General features: G+C 41.0%; 2 protein-coding genes and 1 long non-coding RNA gene across 5 annotated transcripts in view; 1 reads left to right on the plus strand and 2 right to left on the minus strand.

The window, feature by feature from the left end:
• pdzrn3b (PDZ domain containing RING finger 3b) overlaps positions 1 to 3,342 on the plus strand; it is a 92,358-nt gene extending 89,016 nt beyond the window's left edge. For all 3 annotated transcript variants that reach the window (XM_034869680.1, XM_034869679.1, XM_034869681.1), the window contains one exon: positions 932 to 3,342. In XM_034869680.1, coding sequence (XP_034725571.1) covers positions 932 to 2,446 — 1,515 coding nt within the window. In that variant the 3' untranslated portion in view covers positions 2,447 to 3,342. The remainder of the gene's footprint in view (positions 1 to 931) is intronic.
• LOC117943517 overlaps positions 1 to 8,395 on the minus strand; it is a 17,600-nt gene extending 9,205 nt beyond the window's left edge. Inside the window, exons 1-2 of the long non-coding RNA XR_004656371.1 lie at positions 8,372 to 8,395; positions 7,171 to 7,173 (exon numbers count right to left, since the gene is read on the minus strand). This is a non-coding gene — a long non-coding RNA (uncharacterized LOC117943517). The remainder of the gene's footprint in view (positions 1 to 7,170; positions 7,174 to 8,371) is intronic.
• Positions 8,396 to 17,556: 9,161 nt separating this feature from the next.
• Positions 17,557 to 23,292, minus strand: part of ppp4r2b (protein phosphatase 4, regulatory subunit 2b) — an 8,231-nt gene continuing 2,495 nt past the window's right edge. Inside the window, exons 4-9 of the mRNA XM_034870071.1 lie at positions 20,961 to 21,054; positions 20,815 to 20,852; positions 20,626 to 20,700; positions 20,376 to 20,516; positions 19,954 to 20,264; positions 17,557 to 19,128 (exon numbers count right to left, since the gene is read on the minus strand). Of these exons, the coding sequence (XP_034725962.1) occupies positions 18,758 to 19,128; positions 19,954 to 20,264; positions 20,376 to 20,516; positions 20,626 to 20,700; positions 20,815 to 20,852; positions 20,961 to 21,054 (1,030 nt within the window). The 3' untranslated portion in view covers positions 17,557 to 18,757. The remainder of the gene's footprint in view (positions 19,129 to 19,953; positions 20,265 to 20,375; positions 20,517 to 20,625; positions 20,701 to 20,814; positions 20,853 to 20,960; positions 21,055 to 23,292) is intronic.

Raw genomic sequence — 23,292 nt, forward strand, 5'->3', positions numbered from 1 at the left:
ATGTAGTAAGTGAGTGTCGTACTTTGAGAGCAAAAATTACTGTATCCAAAGTCAAATTCCTTGTTTGTTAACTCAAACCTGGCCAAAGCTGAGACATACAGTATAGTAGTATACAGTAAGTACAAAACAAAAACGTGGAGAGGCTTCACGAGAAACTGCAGTGTAAAATACAATATATGATCAAAGCAGTATACTGTTGTCTATTGTATGAGGGCAGAGCTGTCACATAAAATAATACACTTTCTGTAATTCCACCTAATATTAGTGTTTTTACATTGGGCTATGACTGACTGAATGTTCCTGTTGGAAGAGAACAGATGTTAGTGTTTTGGAATAATTATGTGATTTTGGGATATGTTTTGCAGTGTTTTGGTAAACATAGTGTACCATACATTTATATATACATATAATTTCAGCTGTACTTATAAGCATGTATTTTGGGGTAGTATGTGTAATAAAACATCATATTTTATAAACTACATGCAATTTGGGTGCAAAACTCTTAATTTGTGAAAAACTAATAACTAAAGCTGTCAGATTAATATAGTGAAGTGCAATATTTCTTTCTGAAATGTAGTGGAGTAGAAGGAGAAAGTGGCAACTCAAATAAAAATACTGTACTTGAGGAAATGTACCTACATTTCCCAACTGGAGGCATATGGAGCCTTTGTTATAGCTCCATTTTAAATTAAAAGGTGTCCTGAGTAGTTGTTAATAAAGAAGGATTTTTAGAAGCAGGTTTTAAAGGAGTTAAATTATATTTGCAAAAACAGTCAATTTACACCTGGATATATGTGTGTTGTATGTTTGGTTTACAAGATTTTTGTAATCCAAGTCTAATAACTAATAATTACAGTAAAATAAAATGTGTTTTACACACTTGCATGATGTGCCAATGTTTCTGAGTTGTCATGTTGTCTGATTTTTACAGAAGAAGCACGAGGAGGATGGAGGCACCACAGACACAGCCACGTTGCTGTCCAACCACCACGAGAAGGACAGCGGGGTGGGCCGCACAGACGAGAGTACACGAAACGACGAGAGCTCGGAGCAAGAGAACCTCGGGGACGACCACACCACCAACACGCTGGGCAGCTGCAGAAAGCTCACCTACAGCCAGGACACCCTCGGCAGCACCGACCTGCCCTTCAGCAGCGAGTCGTTCATCTCCGCCGACTACACTGACACTGACTTCCTGGGCATCCCGGTGGATGAGTGCGAGCGCTTTAGAGAACTCCTGGAACTGAAGTGCCAGATGCAGAGCGGTGGAGCCCAGGGTCTATACTACCAGGGTGGTGGGGCTGGAGGTCAGGACCAAGAGTGTGTTGACAAAGAGCTGGAGTTGCTCAACGAGGAGCTGCGCACCATCGAGCTGGAGTGCTTGAACATCGTCCGCGCTCACAAGATGCAACAGCTGAGGGAGCAGTGTCGCGAGTCCTGGATGCTCCACAACAGTGGCTTCCGCAACTACAATACCAGCATTGACGCACGTCGCCACGAGCTCTCAGACATCACGGAGCTGCCGGAGAAATCGGACAAGGACAGCTCCAGTGCCTACAACACTGGCGAGAGCTGCCGCAGCACCCCTCTCACGTTGGAGCTGTCTCCAGACAACTCGCTCCGCCGAGGAGCAGAGAATCAGGGTCCGGCTGGTGCGTCCAGCTCCGCCAGCTCCAATGGCAAAACCCTCAAACCTCTCCTGTCCCCCGTCCAGGAAGCCTGTGGCCCCAGTCGGAGCAGAGGCTCCTCCAAGGATCCCGATGGAGCCTTGCAAGCAGAGAGCAAGGAGAGGAAGTCGGGAGAGTCCAGTAAGTCCGGGCGGAGCTTTTCCCAGCCACATTCACCGTACAAGCATGCCCACATCCCGGCTCACGCCCAGCACTACCAGAGCTACATGCAGCTGATCCAGCAGAAATCCGCCGTGGAGTACGCCCAGAGCCAGATGAGTCTGGTCAGCATGTGCCGTGATGCCATCAGCCCCAGTTACCTGGAGCCTAAGATGGAGTGGAAGGTGAAGATCCGCAGCGACGGCACACGCTACATCACCAAGCGGCCTGTCCGGGACAAGCTGCTGAGGGAGCGCGCCCTGCGCATTCACGAGGAGCGCAGCGGTATGACCACAGATGATGACGCCATAAGCGAGCTGAAGATGGGCCGCTACTGGAGCAAGGAGGAGAGGAAGCAGCACGCAGTCCGCGCCAAAGAGCAGAGGCAGCGCCGCGAGTTCATGAAGCAGAGCCGGGCCGATTGTCTGAAGGAGCAGCCCGGCCCAGAGGACAAAAAGGAGCCCAACATCATCGAACTCAGCCACAAAAAGATGATGAAAAAGAGAAGTAAGAAAATATTTGACAACTGGATGACCATCCAGGAACTGCTGACCCATGGTACCAAGTCACCAGATGGCACAAGGGTTTACAACTCACTGCTGTCTGTGACCACAGTCTAAGTCCTGGTCTGAGTTCAGGTGGCAGATCACCCGGAGGAGGACGGACTGGAGCGTGATGGACTGTACATAGGACACTACCAGTAGGGGTAAATATTCCTGCCTCGTTCAATGTGGCAACATTTTGTAAATAGAAAATAAGGAAAGCCCTTCCTGGACGAACATTTTCCACCACTGTGGTGACGAGAAGGCCTTTATAATGATGGTTGAACTTGACATGAATGGGACATGGCTATGATGACAATTTTGAAAACCTTTTTTTTTCCATATTCTTTCAATAACCTTTTCTACCTTTTGTGCTTGCCCATTTAAATATTTTTGGAAACACACACACAATGTGTGACTTTTTCAGAGGGTTTGTAAAGTGTGTAAAGACTATGTGCCATACATAAACAGCCAGCATTTACACTATTTTGCATTATTTTGTTCTTACTATATATCTCTTATGAGTATTTTACTGTTATGCATACTTAGTGCTTTTATGGAAACAATGCTATTTTCCTGCAAGGTAGAACACGTAATCCTTTTCAAAAGGTCTCTTGTAAATTAAAAAAAATAATAACTTTTTGTAACAAATCCACTTTTTTTTTGGTTTTAACTTCTCTCTAACGGGGCTGATTTCCCAAAGTAAATAACACCAGCGTTGTACCATCCGTTTCATAATGTAATGGACATCATAACATGATATCATTGTGTAAGTACGTATCTTTAGACAAAGATGTTCCTCACATTGAAATTGAAATGTCAGTTTGTTAAAGCACACATTGTAGTCACTTTTGCTTTTCTTAGGGTTTCATGTATTGGAAAGAAGAAACAGCGTAATAAATCCTTACTTAGCCACACAATTTGATGTCTTGTATGATGAGAGAAATAATAAATTATTGTTTTATATATGATGAGCTTTCAAATGTTGTTGGAATTTGTCATTTTGTAAGAGTTTGTGGTATCATCAAAATATGGCCAAACAAGGGAAGAAAGAATCTGAGTAAACCCTGCACACAATGTCACAAAGTGTATTTTATATAGAGGCTAGTTGGACTTGCGCCGAGGGAATCTAAAACGTTTTTGTCAAGGAGAAATACTTTCATGTGCAGATGTCTTCACTTGTGTTGGCTAACTTTGCTGGAATTACATGAGATCACCAAACTGCACGAGCCTTTTACAACTGATAAAGATGTAACTTCTCTCTCTCAGAGAGATGTCAATCAAGCACATTCTGTATGCACACACGCTGCAGAAGAGGTCTGATCAGGCAAATAGGTAGACACACCCGTGTGGGTGGACAACGGGTGTGTAGGCTCTTCAAGGTCGAGAACAGAAACATGCTTTGCACGTCTTAACATGAGACGGGTGCGATGGAGAGGGACATTGCAAAGAAACTGCCGCACACTGTCTAACATGCAAAGATTTTTAATAGAAATACTTTAATAGCTGGCAACGTTTCAATTATCTGTGCAAGTAAGACAGTGTGCGGGACTCTCTTTGCAACTTTAGGGACTTCAAAGTGAAATTGCTCTGGAATAATACTTTAATCTTCTAACTGGAAATGTGTAGCCCGGATGCCCATAATATTTTAGGTCGGGAAGTTCGTTCTGCACTTGATCCGTTGTGGAGCAACCATGCTCAAACCAGAGCTGGTCGGACCAATCAAATTGTCACGGCGGGCTTAATACAATCATACGAATCAACCGCATCACCAAAGAGCACTTGGGTTGAATTTGTTTACAACAAAGATGGCTGCTGCTGGAGAATTGAGATGTCCAGGTTCTCTTGATTCATCTATGGTGGATTGTGCCATTGCGTCTGTTATAGAAGATATCGACAGCACATTCATTTCCAGTGTGCAAGCAGTTGAGCTCTGTAGACAACTATGTGTCGCTCAACAGTACGTCACATACTCCGTTGCTCTGATTGGTTGTAGGTCTATCCAATTGAGTGCAGAGGCATTGTCCTTCCTGGTTCGGTTGAAACACACCCCATATTCACAGCCCAATGGAGCAGTATCAGACCACATCAGGCTAGGAAAGGTGTTCCTGTACTCCTTGTGTCATATCATCAATGTCTATTATTTCTTATTGCCTGTATGAATGGGTGAGGATGCATACAGGAAGATTGTACATAATGTAAAACACCACAAAACGTCTTTCCATCCAGTTTTATAAAGCAGTAGCCTACAGTGGGAAGACTTCAATAATCCATCAGAATGTGTGAGAGAAGACCCACAAGGATATCTCTTAGGTTTGAAAAATAATGTTAACACAGAAGTGGCTTTTCTTTCTGTTCTTTCTGCTGCTTGTTTAACATTACCACTATAGAGTTTTACACAGGGTAATAAAACGCCCCCTTTTGTTGTTTTGCTTAATACATTTTTAAATATAGGATATGCATTCTTAATGAAATCACAGCATCAGACGCTTGCCAACTTGTAGTAATGACAGCATGAATCCTGAGGCAAAGAGAAGTGATTGGCTGTGTCTGTCTTTCATGTCAGACCCCAAGTAGGGCAACAGCATGTCAGACTAGCATCAACACCAAACAGACCAATCAGCAGAGATCCCTGCTGTCCACATCTGATGGCTGAAGGCCAAACAACAAAAAATGTCTTTCTTTAGTTTGGATTTTGCAGTTGCGGCTGCCGTAATTCAGCTTTTATTAATTTGACAAAGTCGTCCGTCAGTTCAAAATGAATATCCGATGTTGGAACCAAGTTGTCTGTGATGCTGGCATGAGGCTCCCTCACATGGCGATGCCTCCTTGCTGGGCTAGAGGTTTATTTATCTGACTCAAGACTCCCACCATCTGTTAGAGGGACCTCGCACCCTCAGTTCCATATGATCCTTCAATTAGCAGTTCAGTGCCTCATTACTGAGGACAAAGGCAGCCCAGACTCTGTGCGGGTGCTGAGACACTTTTGTCATCTAACCTCCATCAAACACACCTTTTGTTTTGTTTGTAATGAGGCAACAACAATAAGTGCAACATTGTTTTTTATGCTCTTCATCAAGTGCATTTGCAAGTTCAGCACTTAGGAGTTTGACCTGTGTCTTTTCCTAATTGTAACGTATTATTTCAAATTAGGGTAATGGCCTGGTTGAGCTAAAAGCTGCACTTTATTAATAATATCTTTATATTAACAATGGGTTAATTAACTGTGTGCAATGTGACACAGCTGCATACAACTACCATCTGACTCAGTTTTTCTCAGCTCTACTAAGCATTTAAGTGGCATTCAGCTCGTTGGTTTGCATCGATTAAAGATTTTCATGATAGCCACATCAACTTTGTAAGGTCATAATATATCAAAGTTGTGTTTTCAGCTTGTAAATGTAAATGTAAATGTGCTGTATTTATATAGCGCTTTTCCAGTCTTAACAACTGCTCAAAGCGCTTTTACATCTACAGGAAACATTCACCATTCACACACATTCATACACTGTGGCCGGGGCTGCCGTACAAGGTGCCACCTGCTCATCAGATAAACATTCACACACATTCATACTCCGATGCGCAGCACCGGGGGCAACTCGGGGTTCAGTGTCTTGCCCAAGGACACTTCGACAATGACTGCAGGGGCAGGGATTGAACCACCAACCTTCCGATTGGCAGGCAACCGCTCTACCGCTCAGCGGTAGAGCGGTTGCCTGCCAACCGCTGCCTGCCCAGATGCTCTTGTCCAGATGCTCTTAATAGCCACAATATCAAGTAATGCTGTTTTTACTGTTGGAACCTGATAGTACCGCGATTATGAGCGTACTATTTAAAGGGGAACTTCAGCAATTTAGCCTGTCACCTTGAAAAACTGTGACAGAGTTTCAAAAAGAAATGGTCGAAATTCCATTCAAATGAGATGTCCCAAATGTGTGTCAATCTGCATGTCAAAAACTATAAGAATAACTACACACTTTGTATGACAATGCCTTAGTAGTAGTACTGCTCATACTGTAAGTCATACATATGTTTTGACATAAAGCTTGATTGGGAGGGATTTATTATTATCAGGTTGTTGTTGACATAATATGTCAGAGGAAACAGGTCGTACTGTCATGGTCACTGACTCCCGTTTAATCTTCCGTTTAATTACTTGAAATCAAATATATTTTATGCTAAAGGTCTGTAATTCTTAATTGTGTTACGTAGGAAATCTAAGGCACTCTGTTCAGTCTGCATCATTTGGCAAAGCTGTTAGTTCACGCATTCATCTCGTCTCCATTGTTTTTTACCCTGTATCACTTAAGGGGTATGATTATGATAATGAGAGCAGCCCAGGGTGCAAGCTCAGCCTCTTCCTTTATGCCTGGTAGAGTATAATTGATTACTCCCCCTTAAAGCCTGACCGAACCCAAGCCAAGTGATTTATGTCTGGTAACAAGTCTCTGTACATACTCCTTTAATAGGAGATAACAATATGGCATGCAAGGCAAACAAAAAGCCCTAGCAATCAATTCTGGGATGCCCCCCAATTCCCCCCACCACCACCACACAAAGCTGGGAGATTAGTCAATCACATTCTTGGCTTTACTACCCCCATGTATTTTTTATTATCTTTGGGATAAAGATGTTCGTTTCCCTACGCGTTTGACAGTCCTGTGTTTGGGCTGGAGAGCAGGACTCATCAGTTAAAATGCCAGCTCGGAAAACAAGGCGACATTCCAGTGTACTCATCCATTAAGTGATAAGGAGGCGACTCTGCTGATTCTGATCCTGCATCACTGCTTGGACTGAGAAACCTGCTGGACAAGCCCAGACATCGTCTCTCACATTGTCATATTTACAAGAAGACGGCCATCACAGTATTTATTTAGACAGCTGACAGTCTGATTGACTGTCTGATTTTTGCATGACCTGAATTAAAATAACCACTTTTTTGTTTTTCTTCTCTTTATTTGGTGCGATAAACCTCGGAGGCACCACATAACTCCAGCAAGTTCAGCAGGTGTTGAGACCGTGTTAGCACATCTCACATCTGGGATTAAAGAGAGCAAGCTGCTGGATAAACAGAAAGTAATGCTGAACCACATATTCACACTCTCTTCACTCATGTCTGAACATCAGTCAAAAACATTGTACTTAGATGTGGAGGCATGTCCTCGGAGCTTTTTAGTTACAAAACGTGAAGCTGCAGCCAGAATAATACTGCTGATGCAAAACTGGAGCTCAGCATGAAAAATGTAAATATTGCAGTATTCTACTTTCTAACTTGAGGTGAATAAAAAATACAATAAAAACCTTGTGATGTACTGTGGAATATAACATCAGCTCACATGTGGTTTTCAAAGGTCCTAAAAAACTAAATAATAAACCCTGGAATTTTCATTTCAGTGAGCTGTAGGCTGTGGTAGTGCACGCCGTGTGTACGTATGCACAACTCTGTAAAGAACCTGTGTCTGTATTTTGACAGACTTCATCCATCATGCTGCTTGCAATATTGTAAAATTTAGCAAAATTGAAATACGAGCGTGTGATTGTCTTTAAGAAGTGACATCGTTATTGTATTTTACAGCATTTTCATAAGCAACCCGTTCACTGTGAAATCAAATGTGACAGCTGAGATAGATGAGCAAATTTCCAAAGATAACTAACTATATGACATACATATAATGAATAATAAAACCCCACTAGCTATTCTGATTTATCACAAGTACAAGATGGGACAACACAGAGACATTATTATGATTAATGGCAGAAGAAGAACACAGGAACATGTTTATCTGCAGGAGACATGAGCCTGGACAACATGCAGGAACCTGACTTGTCAAAAAAATATTGTGTGTTAGCTTTGATTGACAAATACATAAATTTGCAAATTTTCAAAACTGTAAGAGTGCCTGTAAAAATAAGTGTAAACAAATAAAAGAAATTTGTCATGATTCGACCACGTAAAATGCTTTGAATTATTTATATATTATATTATGTATATTATATATATACATATATACACTACAACTCATTTGAATTGTGTTCATCTCTACAGTCACCATGTTCTCAGTTGTGTTTGATGTCCCAGTTTGTAAGGTATAAAGTTATGCAAATGAAGTACTTAGAGCTTATATTACACCACAAAAGTTAAAAACAAATTTAAAAAATGGATCCAAATGCATCAGAACTGTGCTGGCATGGCTGTGGAAAGAGTGGTACCTTTACGCATTATTGTGTGACTGTGAATCGGTAAAGAGATTTTGGACTTAGGTAATAGATGTTTATAAAGTTATTCTGAATGTTCTTATTCCAAAATGCCTTTTGAACTGTATTAAAATTGGGGTGCAGATTAGAGAACAATAAATACCTGTTCAACGGCTAGCTTTTCTCTCTATGAAGAAGACTTTTTACTCATGAACTGGAAAACACGCAAATTAGGTGTTGTCGTGTAACCTTTACACAAACAAATTCAGATATATTCTTTCTTCACTCAACAAAAACTAACATGTTTTTGTATGAAATATTGTACAGGAGATAATGCACACTTGAAGTTTCTTTATGTTGATTTGAACGTTTTCTAACTTCATTTGAAAACTTTTTTCTCCCACCTTCTCACATTTTTTCTACCATGAATGCAAAAATACGAGCCAACTCTTTGAATGCCAAAGACACACAAATGTCTCTAACTACTTATTTGACCCTTGCATGGTTAGCTTCAAAGATCCATTCGCTTGTGTGTTGTTTATGGCCCAGCGAAGCCATAACTCACAACTGTCCGTCCTCCCACAGCTCGTCCCTCTCTGCTTAACTATTCTTACAGCCCAGTTTCCTGGGTCGGATCTCATGAACCCCTATGCCTCCCTTTCCACAGATTTATTGGATGACAGCTAATTTATCCATTATGCACATTCCAAATTATAGGCTTCAGTCAGCAGGATGGCGGCAATTCAGCAAGGAAGGAGAGAAGAAGAGAAGGAAAAGGAAATACATACTGTCATTATTCTGTTTCACCACAACTGACACTGGATCCAAAGTGCAGACCATTGTGCAGAGCGCATTTGTGCTCTTGTTCAAAGAGACTCAGCAGAGTGTGGTGCTTGATAACAGCAACATCATTAAGTGTTAGGTACAGACAGCCTTGGCCAGGACAGGCTAAAATCTACAGCCACCCACAAATGAGCAGATTGGAGTCTTGATAACAGAGATTGTACACAGACAATGTGCAATGATCAAAGCTTTGGGAGCCAGCATGAGTGTGACTTCTTGGACTGTTTTGTTTTGGAAAGTCACTAAAAATACATGAAGTTCAATGTCCAAGTGTCCAAATGACATATCAGAGCTTTTTTACTGTCTGAGAAGCACTTATTAGTGAGTCCTTATTAAAACCCGACAAAAGGACGTTAATGTTGCTTATTCTAGTAAAGATTCCCAATGGGGGCCTAATGGCGAAGACATGAGACCACTAAGTCTCCACTACCAGTCCTGCCCATTGTTTGCAATGGACACTTGAAGTCTTGCTCCCCAGATCATGAAACCTCTTTTAGTCATTCAAAAAGCATTCATACAGTTATAACTTCAGGCAAACTACCTTCAAGATAAAGACATTCTTCACTAACTGGCAAATTGTGATAAGAGTTTGCTGAGAACATTTCCTTTACATAACATATCCAATGGGATCAAAATGTTTTTCGAAATTTTGGTAAATATGGGTTTCTTTCTGAGAGTTAGATAAAGGGATTGATACCTACTTGGAGCGGGAGCTCGTATTAAGCCAAGAAATGGTTCCTCCACATAACTCGGCACAGGAAACCACAACTTTGTGTGGTTCGTGAGAACGTGGTGTTAAGAAGAAGGTCATTTCATATATTTCTGTGAGATCAGGTTTTTCAACATTTACTGCAGTGTTTCATCAAATTAATTTATTATGGGGGAATGCATAAGTTCAGGAGGAAGGAAAAAAGTCTAAAAGGAAATGTGCCGGTTGGGTTCTTAGCCCAAGATTAGGTTTAAAAAACATATAACATTTGACCTTTCAAAGCCCCAGATGATTCATCGGACCATGTCAAACATTTTTGTTAATCTTATATTGGCAGTTAACTTTCAGTCTGCTCCTCTGAGAGTTCTACAAGTTAACAAAGTAATATGCTAAATTAAATGATGAAAAAAGAACCCCGCCAAGGGCTCCACTTTGAGAACCACTGGAGGAAGGAATTAGAATCTCAGCGTGCTGCAAGCCGTAATTGAAAGACTTCACTGAGACATCATTTTCAGTTGCTGAAAAGAAACTTGCTCAAACTGGTCTGTTTATGACAAATACATCAGTGCATTTGATAAAAAAAGGAAAGAAAAATATTCTCTAAAATCCGTACAGTGGAAGCACTAAGTTAACAGACAGAAATGTGTGCATGTGAGCCTAAAAGGCAGTGTGTGTGTATTTGTGGTCACAATACAAAATGTATGTACATGGGTGCATGTGTGTGGGTGAAGTTCAGTGTGGCTTTTATTTACCATTAGCAATTATAAATATCCCTGGAGACCATGAGGTAAGGCTGAAGTTCACATATTTTGGAGCGCTCGATGACAATTTAGATGTCAACCTTTTAATATTTACTATCTCCCACTTGCTTGTTCAATTATAATGTATGTGCAATGACGTGTCTCTAGTAATTCAATTCATGCTGGTCTCTTGAGCCTTTTGGCTGTGTGGCAGGCTCCGTTAGTAACTCTTACTTCCTGCCTATTGATTTAGAATACAACAAGCAGTTCTTAATGTGACAAAGGCTCTGTTGTCGTTGTGCTCATGGCACTCAGTTCCTCTGGCCTCGCACAGCACCAGCTCTCAACCATCCATCGCATGTTCTCAAAAGCTACATTTCAACTTTATGTTCTTCTATCTGAAAGTCCAATCAATACAGCTAAAGTGTCCATCTTAAAAGAGGCCATTTCATTTAGCTGCTTTTGTGGGGTTCAAATAAATAAACTCTAATTGTATTCAGTGTAAAGAGTCCAAGTAACCAGCCCGGTCACTTTCTCGTATATTTATGTCTTTGCTGTCAGACTACTTGAAGCACAGACCTGAAATTAGAATATGACAGTGTTTGCTTGGACATGTACTAGCAGCTCAGACAGAGACTCTCATGTGTGCCTCTCCCGTGTGGCCTAACAAGCCATTATCATCATAATAAAGCATCCAAACAACCTGCCTCCTCAGCTGCAGGATGCACAGACACACTATCCTGCAACAGCGGTATCACCACATACACACTCAATAGCTGTAATTGCACCTTTATTAGTCTCCCATTCACACTTTTTACAACCCGGCGCAAAAAGCATGTCGCATCTGTGAAGAAGGCCTCTAAAAGCATGGGGCTGCTTTAAACAAGACCCTTCAGTGCCATTAGACAGAGAGGCTAGAAAAAAACAGACAGGCCCTGTGCCTCCAACATGGTGAGTACAGTCAATTATTGTACTTCATTAGAGTGTAGTAAACTTGCAGGAAAGCCATAACCTAATGACTACATGTTTTATTTCAGAGGGATATTTTAGCAACAAATAAAATGTAAATTGTGTCACTGCTTAAGCATCAAAAACATAGAAAACATTGAGACATTGATGCTGCAATTGTATGTGTGCTGGCGGTGGGTTTGTTGAGATGAGGCAGTACGAAACACTTTGACAAAAAGGGGGAAACCTACCATCATTTACCTAGTTGAATGCATTAAAGACAACTGAAAGTCTGGCACACAAATTCCTCCAATAACATCATAGAAAGTGGCCACTACAGGAAAAGTCACAGAATCTCTCATCTTTAGGATTCATCCTGTGGGTATCTTGATGACAATCCATCCAATAGTTGTTGAGATATTTTAGTGTGGACCAAAGTGGTAGACTGACTGAATGACAGACACTTATTGTCATGGCAGATACACAAAAACTTAATTTCTTTCTAGTTAGTTAGATTTAGTTAGTTGGGGCCGATTACAGCTAAATCCAAAATGCGGCAACACAGCCAGAGTCCTCACAAGACAGAGCTGATTCCACTGCATTTCAACTCCTTAGATATCTGCATTGGCTTCCGTGTAGTTTGCACCATTGACTGCAATATTTACGTCTAGCCTGTGAACCCCACATGTCTATAGATCCACACTACCTCTCGGACCAGCTCATCAAATATGATGAGGAATATGAGGTCATCTGGCCCAGGCCTTCCGGTTGGGTGGCCCTGGTAGTTCACCTGGTTGAGCATCTGCCTCATGTACAAAAAGCTCAGTCTTTACCACAGTGACTGCGGGTTTAGTTCCAAGCTGCAGTCCTTTGCTGCATGTTGCCCTCCTCTTTCCACATTCATGTCTTCAGCTGTCCGATCTAATAAATGCCCAAAAGAAATCTTAAAAAAAAAAATGCTGGAGTACTGTGCCAGATTGATGTGTTTCGCTTGCCTGTTTCCTATTTACTGTATAGAATTTTCATGTGTCTGTGAGAAAAAACACAGAAACACAAGGTCTTGTATGAGTCAAACTCACACTTGCTCCTTTGCTCACATATCTTTTACCACTGACCACTGACAGCCAGCATTTTATTGCCAACCATACACTTTATGTAATGTGTGATGTCTTAGAATTTCCAAACTTGGCATTGTTGACAGGACGTGAAGCCGATTTGAAAGTAGACGCCAAGAGGCAATGGCACAAATGGACAGGCTAAATCAAAGAAGTCTTCCACTTACCTTTTCTCCTTCTGTGTGATGATGCCATTTTGACAGAGAAGTGTAAATTCAAGCAGCATCCACCTGAGGCTAGTGCCCGCTGAGCTGGCCACCCCCACACTGAGCCTCGTTCAAATCCAACTTCTCAAACCCACTGGAGCCTGGTTGTCAAAATAATTGAATCTCTACCTTTTTTCCACTGACCATTTCAGATCAATAAATTGTATTTCTCATCGTCCCCACTTTGCTTGAGCGCCGCTAGTGAAGTCTGTCTGGAGGCCTCCAGTGGTGGAGGCTTCCTGCTGCCTCTATTTTTAGGTCTGATTGGTAGTCTTAAAGAATATATGTTTCCTACCCCCAAGACTTTTCTAGTCTGCCAAAACTCTGAAAGGCATCCCACCCACTGCTGGTGTTTGCCATTTTATCAGAGTAGTTCAGAATGTTTGACCCTGCTGTGTGCCAAATAATGTCACTTGGCATTGACACCAACCCCCACTTGATCCTAGATCTGCTTGTGTGCCAAATATTCAACACCAGGGGCGATTCTAGGATCAGACCTTTAGGGGGGCTCAGCCCCTAATGAGAATGTAACATGGATACAGTACCTCGCAAAAGAGTAAACAACCCCCCCACCACCCTGCTAAATCAGTAATTTCATTAGCCAATAATCTCTAAGCTAGCTACTAAACCACAATGACAGCTAACGTTTATTTATTCAAGAAAGATAAGTCAATTCAGATCCATTTATTTAGGTACAGTGCCTTTCAGTTTCTGTTTTCTTTTTTGAAAATCAATCATATCCCACCCACACAACCCACATACTGCCATTACCAACAAAATAAATGCAAAAAAAAAACAGATTATAAGGGGGGATGAGGTTCAAGTGGAAGCAATTCCCACTTTGTGTAAAGCTTACATCAGGTATCAGACAACGCAACTGTGTATATTGGGCAGAGCTGTTAGGGCCTTATATTATGGGGGGGGGGGGGGTGTTAACCCTCTCAAAGTACAACAACAACAGCCAAAGGTCTCTTAACTTTGGACAAGTCCAACCCATATGAGCCATGTCTAAGAATTACAGCGGTAGCGTTTCTTACACTATTAACACTATGATGGAACTAAAGCTGACACTTTATAAGTCAAAGTAATAACAACCAATTTGACATAATGTTCTAATCTTCAGCAATTTTAGTTGCTTTTGTTTCAATTTGGGTTCTAATCTGCGCCATGAAATGACCAACTTCTTCTTCTCTGGGGACGACCAACATTAAACTTCACAACCACACTCCTGCTCCTCTTCTGACAGATTAGATAGAGACTCTCCATTACCTTCGAATGGCCAAAACTCATTCTCAATCTCTAACTTGATGCGCTAAATTTTATGTATTCATTTATTTATTTTGTATTATTATTAGAATTTTTAGGGAGGCTGCGGTAAAATTTAGGGCTTGAGCCTCCCTAAAAGGGTCAAAAATATCCAACGGAGGACACTAACAAACCTATTAGACAATGTAGAGAAAATCACCAATGTGACTGGGTCCTCACTACAAGGTAAGAAGCTACTATTTACAAGCAGCATATTCTAGATCATTCTGATCAAAGCGTTTGAAATGAGACACGTGGGAGTGGATGTCTGCGGTTTTTGAAGAGGCGTGATAAATGTGTCACAGGTTCAGCCAAGCAGCCACAGAAACTAACACTCTAACTGGCATGTGGACAACAAAGCAAGAAAAAAATGGTTATGTCATTTCATATTCATTCACAAGCATTCACAGGCAGCGTGCACTCCAGGAGAAATAAAATTAGCCAAGCGAGGGTTCATCTGGCAGACTGCATTGGCTGGAGCCGAAGGAGGTCATGATGTCTCTGTGTGCTTTTCCAGGCGATTCAAGGTAGTGTATAAGGAGTCATACTGAATGTGTCACAGCCGGCATTCATGAGCAGCAGGAGGACTCGCTGTGCATTCTGATTTCAGGGCAGGCGAGGCGTGTTTGGTCTGGCTTGGAAACTAAACAGTACCCTCTATTGGATGACATGGAGACTGCGTGCGGTGGTGTCTGACCCCGAGAGGACATGACCAGATGTAGCACCTTCATGAACCTTAAAGCCTGTTCAACCACTTCAAATCTCTCAACTGATGCACTTCAACTAAAAGATAAACTCCTGTGTTATAATGACTTCCAGCAATCACAGCAGCAGACTAAAAATACAAATGTGTAAAAACCCTTTCATAAAATAAAATAAAAAGACACATTTTATAGAGGAAATACAGACAAAATGACCTTTCACCTTGGTCTGATCCCTTCTTGTAGGATATACATACATATATACGTATATATATGTATATATATTATAATGACTTTCCAATGTGTCCAATGTCACCAAGTTGGTCTAACACGGAAGTTCTTTCCTTTAACATGATGACTCGAGACAACTAGTTTGATTTGCTATGCACGACTACTGACCACAGATCCATTTAAAAGTTCCTCTCTTGAGGCGGGCTGTGAAGCATGAAACTCAACTTTAACTACGCACGGCGGCCCAGTGGGTTTTAAGTGTAGTCCAGAGGCCCCCAGGGGTTCATGAGGGTGCTCACGGTGTCAGAAGTGAAATGAGGAAATGTTCAATTTCATAGTTATTTTACTGACTAATTTGATCAAAGCCTTCATTTTTCTCACCGCCGCTATCACCATTATAATTATATGCGCATACTGTACCTACCAACAGCCAATTTATAGAGATTGAACATTTAACATCTATAATATTTATTTCTGTGAATTCTTTTGGAATGCATAGAAAAGTGATGCTGCTGCATTTTCAAGAAATAGCCCTGCAGTGTGTTTGCTTTCATTTTCAATTTAATTCGATTTTTTGCTTTTTTGAAAAGCCAGAGGTAGCTTTTCTCTTTGCGGACCTGACAACCAGCCGGCTGGCGTATTTACTTTTCTAAAATATTATCCCCCTGCTAATAGAGTCCTGGTTCCCACGGCTGCAGACACAGAAGGCTGTAAAGATAGAATTTGCAAAGCAAAATCTGCAAGGGCAGAATTCTCATATAAAGTAAGGTGTAACTACATATTTATAAACTGGGACACAGGTGTGATAAGTCCACAACCCATATGGGCAGGTTTTTAAAAAGCCTGTGAAACCTCCAAGCCACCAACCATCCTCCTCTATCCAAATCATCTGCCATTCATACAACTAGGGTCAGATTAAAAACCTTTCGGTGTCGAGCTGCTTTTAATATCCCTCATGACCTGGTATTTGTTTCCCTGGAGACAAGACTTTAAAAACCATCGTTAAAACAGTATGGCATGGACTGATGCAGTCCACTTCTTATTTCCTTGGAGAGCCTGTGCAAATTTCAGCAGTCAAAAGACGGCAGTGACAGACGATATTGGGAATTTATTTAATGGGGAAGGGGTCGCACATCTGTGTATTGAATGGGATGTTGACCCGACCCTTCAACAGATGGTGGGTCTCTATAGACGCCTACCAAACACATCTTGTGTTGACTAACGATCACCTTCATCATTTTCATGTCACGTTACATTTGCCATCTGAAAACTCGGTGATGCTCCTGAATGAAAATCCTAACTAAATACATACAAATGTTTTGTGGCACATTTGATACCCAGGGAAAAAAGTTTATGGAAATCAAAGCAGATGAGAACCAAATTGGGTTAAGATAGCAAAATAACTCGTGAAACACACGTGTAAACATCATTGTATATAGTATAAATAATATTCGCTGCATTTCATTATTAGTTTATTGTCATGTTTTTTGCAATCTGGCATACATGAAATAGATTGGAGCCATAGTTCATGCTTTTCCAGCTGTGACAAATCGAAATGTCTGCGCAAAACATCCTTTTCTGCTGCTCAGAACCCAGATACCTCACAGCCAACTAATCAGACAATAATACAGCTATGGTGCCATTAACAAGTACATATTAGTATTCTGCGGTGGGCCAATTCCACACTACATAACAGACTAACCAGGGTGGTGGTCACACTAAGTATACTCCGAGTCAGTATGCGTACTACATAAGACCTGATTTTTGAGTGGTTGATGTACACTACTGTCCCACAATGCACAAGGTAAAGAAAGCATATAGAAGAGCTACTAACACCTGTAAAGATGGTGAGAAAGCTTGAGCAAAAGCTCTGGAAAACAAAACAAGTATTACATTTTTTGTTAAATACACTTTGCTTTAAGATTTATTAATTGGCAGTGGTGCTCTGAAGTTGCAGTTTCATGTAGTTGAGACAATAGATAGCACCAAAACCAGAGGACAGTTCCAACACGTTGAAAGTAATGTAAATGATTTTAACTCCAACATTTTAAGTAGTAACAAGAAAAGCACAGGTCTCATGATGACATTAACAATTCTGCTCTTTAATTGTCCTATTTCAGTGAGCCAGCAAACTGCCCCTGTCGATGCACGGAATAAACGAGATGCACTGTGAAAGTAAGAAAGACCACCACACATAAAAATGTTAACATTTATTGCTGTTTCTGAATACCGCACTGAAAGCAAAAGCATTCAGAGTATACACAGAAATTATACAATTATATATGGTTTCACAAAGGCAGTGAACACATACTGTATTACAATCTACAAAAATCTACTTTACAGAAATTTAAAATTCTAAATATCAAAAAGTACAGCTGCAGAAACAGGTGTAGAACTGGAACCAGAAACTGCTCTGGATATCGGTCAGTAAAACAACATGGTGACACCACGATACAAAGAAAGCACAAGTCATCTTTGTACTTACAGCTGGTTTTACAACTGGCAGACAAAACAGAAACATACTCCAAAATAACTAATTGAATTGAAATGATCATATAAATTATGGTGGTTTTATGCATCCAAAATATATCATTTTACAGAAGACACCTCAACAAGGTAGCATGTAATTTGTATTGTTAGTGGGATTGGTAGTGTATCATTGCAAAAAATATGGTTAAAATAGTATAAGGACACAATGAAGAAAAAAAAGAAAGAAAGTCTACCATCTCATAAGGATGGAGAAATACATTTTAAAACAATGCATGTTCTCAACAGCCTGGTGGAACTTGGTGGAGTAACAATATAGTGGTGGTGGTGGGGTGTTACCTTCAGGTCAGTGCTTGACTAAAGAATATTTGTACATAAATGGTGGTGGTAGCTCATATCCTGAAAAACTATTTCATAAGTAAACAGTGGTTCGACGGCTCTGTTCTGACCCTGGTGGTGGGGTGCGCTGGGCTTTAAGGGTACAAAACATAGACTACCAATCCTGTCACAATGTCCACATGGTTGGAGTGAGTGGTATAAGAAAAGAACCAGACCACACCAGCATCCAACAAGCCCACTGAACACCAAAAAAGAATCCAGCTAAGAAACTCAAGGCTGCTGAAACGAACCTTTTTAAACGGCAACTTAAAAACAAGAGGATAAGAAGCTCAATAAAATATTCCAGTTTAAAAAAAAAAAAAAAAAAAAAAAAAAGAAAAAGAAAAGAATCTTCAAATGAAAATGTATATGCCCACATCAATGCCAGGTAGCCATTTTGGAGGAGTGTCCAAAAGCGGGACGAGGGTTCGTCTTGCGTACGAGGTGCAGTTTTCATTCCCAGTCACAGTCAAGCTGGATTCAAGGATAAGCTGGTTTATGGTCACACATGGCTGCAGGGGGGCCTTCAATCTAGTCCTGCTCCATGGGCTCCTCAGTGGACGCAGTGTTCAAGATCGCGCTTTCCATGTCGCCCTCTGTAGGGGGTTCGGTCGTACTGCTGGAGGGAGCGAGAGCTACGTCTTCTCTGGCCGCTTCCGCACTCTCCTCTATGCTACAGCTGCTACCACTGCTACTGCTGCTGCTGCTGACTGGGTCACTGTTGCTCTCCTCGCTATCCCTGCTGGTCTCGGGGCTCTCCAAGACACCTGCAGGTGCCTGCTGCTCTGATTGATCCATGTCACTGCCCTCCTCCTGGGACCCGCAGGGCACCTCCCGCTCAGCCTGCTCGGCCTCTGGACCAGAGGCCGAGCACACCTCGGCCTGCGTGCTGCTCGTGGGTTCTGTGGTGAAAAAGACATTAAAAAACACCACAGTATGTTTTAGCCCTCTTCGGAAGGAAATTACCCAAATCTTCTAAAATCACTAAAATAGTGACAGCACCGTTTGGCTTAATGCTTAAATTGTTACTTACCTACTTTATGGCTAATTCATATCAGCTGTGCTTTCTAACATGATGTAATTGAGCTAACCGAGCACAGTCAGCCTTTACGAAAATGCTGCTTCACTACACTCGTTAAAGATTTCATTACAGAGTTCTCTGTTTATTTGTTTTTGTCGGCGTGTGCTCGTGGTGGAAAATGAATGTGAACAAAGTTGCGTGCAGGTCCCTTCAAGGCCAGGCTAATGTGATACGTCCCCTCTAGTGGACAGAACAACAACCACATGCTCATAGTAGCATTGACAATGCATAAGCCTAAGTGGTGTAGAACATATTATTTAACAGGCTGCATTAAATATTTGAATATTAAAAAATACCAAATGTAATTTGATTGTACTATAGAAGAAGATTGACATCATTACAAAGTAGTGAATTGGCCCTATTCATCCTGCTCCCTTTAAACCCAATCACAACACTCACCTGTTTCCAATTAACCTCTTCACCTGTGGAATGTTTCAAACAGGTGTTTTTTAGCATTCCCCAACTTTTTTGGAACGTGTTGCAGGCATCAACTTTAATTAAGTTAGGTTGAACCTAACCCCAAATTGGGAGAAAGGGGGATCAAAAGTGATACAGGAAACGTGGATACACGGGGCTTGATTTTCCAAAAACATCTTAGAAATGTGGGAACATAGACAGGGTCCTGTTAAAATACCACCAAGCCTACCTTGGTCCTCAGCAGCAGCAGCACTGCTGGAGGCTTCGTTCTCCTTGCTGTAACCGACCTTCTCCTCTTCCTCTTCTTCCTGGACCATGGCTTCTGCCTCTTTTGAAAGGCAGGTGGCATGTAAAGGCCTCATAGTGTCCGCCTCCTGCTCTTCCTCTTCATCCTCCTCATCATCATCATCTTCCTCCTCATCCTTGCTGAACTTAAGTCTCTTCACTTCCTGCTGCTCAGCTTCCATGTCCTCTTCTGCATCTTCTGGGTGTTTGTTCTTCAACGAGCTCCCCAGGGAGCCTCCCGACGCTGAAACCTCACTGACAAACAAAAAGATTATTAATTAATCAGGAGATACAAATGGGATTCTAGTGAGTTTACGTTGACCACGAATAATAAGATTTTCTGGTGCGTTCTAGCTTCTGACATACCTGGAGTCCTTGTCGCCTTCTTGCTCTGTGTTGAGGTCTTTGTCGTCTGTGCTGTCTGGCAGACCGTTAGCTGCTAGGGAGTTGGCCAGAGACACCTTCGGTCGGTTCAGCGGCCGGGGAGTTCCAGGACCGTTCACTTTCCTAATGAAAAGACATCCATAAAAGAGAAAAAGCACATCTGTTATTATCTGTTGAAATTCAAATGTATGTCAATTTTAGGATCAAGGACTACATCTGGCCCCAAAACAACCTCTCCGTAAAAGCAGATGTGTTCCCAGGAAGCATCACTCCATTCATTCTGTGGACAGCACTGCATCCATTTTTCCTGCACAGGCAAGTTAAGAAAAAAAACGTAAGTGTTGGAAAATATAATACCCCAAACTTCATATTAAGTTTCCTTTTATTCTAAAGATGTGTCTCATTTGAACAAGACACTTACTCTGAGGTTGGGTGAACACAGCTGACCACCATTACATTCTAGAGGAAAACAAGAATTCCCAAATGAGTGACAACAGCTTGGCAATAGGTTAACAACTTGAGAGAAAAACAAACCAAAATAAAACAGCCACGCTGCTTGGCACATACCTTCTCCACCCCCCGAAGAAACTTATCTGTTCCTGTGTAGTTCCTCTTGGGTTCTGTGAGCAGCTCGCACAAGCGCTGGATCGTAAATGGAATTCTAAAAATAAATGGGGAAAAAACTAAAGGCTCAAAATACAGATTATAGAAAACTTGGTGGTATAATATATACACCATAATATAATAATTATTATATATAATATAATTTGGTGGTATCTATAATAATAATAATAATAATTCAGTTTAATCATTTTATTTATACATTCTGGAAATCACTGCAGCAGGCAAGTCGTGATTTATCATAACTAGAAAGGGAAAAATATCAATATAGATTATCAATTTTGTTATTGGGTAATTTTCTGTCAAATGCCTAGTTGACTAATTATTTCGAGTCTACTACTTTACTACAATACATTGATGCCACACCAACCTTTAAAAAAAAAACCATTCTAACATTTAGGATTCTTTACACTTCCTTTTACCAATTAGTGCATGAAATAAAGTTGTCACGGGTCCGCATTGTTCCTAGTAACGGAGAGGATCAAAGGATTAGTGGTGTAGGAACTCAGTTTTACAGATGGTTAATTAACTCAATTTATATTGTGCTTTTTTAGTCTTAACCACCTCTCAAAGCGCACAGCGCTGTTGATTAAATCAACTTAACCCTATTTGACAAAATCATATAAGTGTTAACTTAGTGTCAACTAAAAATTTCTTCAGTTGAGGACAGCCCTGGCGTCATTGTTTCTAAAGGCGTCTGTTTCTCCGTGTCTAGTCTAAAGTTGAACTCGATTTTCAAACAAAAACAAAACGTCTGCATTTAGGGACTTTGAAACCCCATTGTAGTGTGGACGCCGGGCGTAAAAATAGCAAAAGATATGCGTTTGAAAACTAATTTGTATAATGTGTAAGTGACTAAATTGGGTCAATACAAGTGTGCTACATAGTTAAAAGTGGGAGTGATTGAAGATACATCACGACATTACAGGCTAAACTATATTATGTAATAACATCAAGCTTGTCTCAGCCAGTCTGTGATGCACCTTTATTAACCCCGGTCACATCCACAACACCCGCGCAAAGTCATCAGTCGGTCATCACTTAGTCACCTACTACAGTAGATGTGCACGTTGCATGTAGCTAGCTAATCAGAAGTAGCATCAAAAGCACTGAAAACGTGGAGAATAAACTGGACAAAAGTAACACCTTTCAGGTGCCGCTGTCTCCCATTACCCATAGATGGAACCGTCTTGTTGCAGGGAAACCCAGCGCTTCCACGGATTTAGTCAATTTATTGAGTTGCAATGTCTTTATGTGTTTATCTGAGAAGAACAGAAGTTGAATGTCTTAGCATTACCTTAATGTTATGCTATTAGGGCTGTCAATAGTTTCTAAAATGTTGAAATCACAATTAATCGCATGATTGTCAATAATTAACTCAATTATTCACATATTAATCACAGGTTTGTTCTAAATGTAGTTTAAAAAAAGGGATATTTTTAAAGTTTTGAATGCTCTGATCAACATTTGAGCGGACAAATGGGCTCGCTTTATGCAAAAAATATATATTTTAAAAGCATAATATGGTAAACCCAGGCCCATCAAACCACAACAGATGCAACATTACTTGGTAATAACACATTGTAGTGTCCCACTTTACACTTGTACTTCTTACTTTTTGTACTTCGCACTAGGTGGGAAGAGGGTTCTCTGCATAAGAGTTAGTGGTAACTAGGGCTGTAATCTCCCAGTCGACTGGTCGATTTATTGGTCGATACCTTCTGGCTTGACCAAAATTCTGATTGGTCGATTTTTTGCCGTGTTAATTTCATCAGGTGGAAGCATAGACCGATACGGTCTAAGGGTGGAAAGCACTAATTGCTAATGGGGTTGTTTTCAGAGCATCCCTTTTTCACAGTTAACAGTCTGTCTTCAGAACACCCCCTTTGTTTTCTCTTTTTTGGATTAGCCCAGCCCACTGGGGACAGATTGAAGAAAGAACTAGAAAGCCTTGGTTTAGTGTTTTGCTGAATATTTATTTAATTGGGAGTGTTTCATTTACAGTAAGACCTCCTCTACCATGTCGAAGACATCAGCAGTGTGGCAGCATATTACAAAAATGGATAAGGGAAAAAGTCGAATGCAAAATTTGCATGCAACAGCTTGCTCAACTACAAATATGGCATATCACTTAAAAACGGTAAGTTAACGTTAATGCGTGAGGTTGCCCTGTCTGTTTGGAGTAGGCTATATGAAAATATCAGAATTGGCATATTTCATAATCTAATAATCGTTTTATACCTATAGGCCCACCCACCCGCAACAACGGTAGCCCCAG

This window comes from Etheostoma cragini, chromosome 4 (genome assembly GCF_013103735.1).
Source record: "Etheostoma cragini isolate CJK2018 chromosome 4, CSU_Ecrag_1.0, whole genome shotgun sequence".
NCBI lineage: Eukaryota > Metazoa > Chordata > Actinopteri > Perciformes > Percidae > Etheostoma > Etheostoma cragini.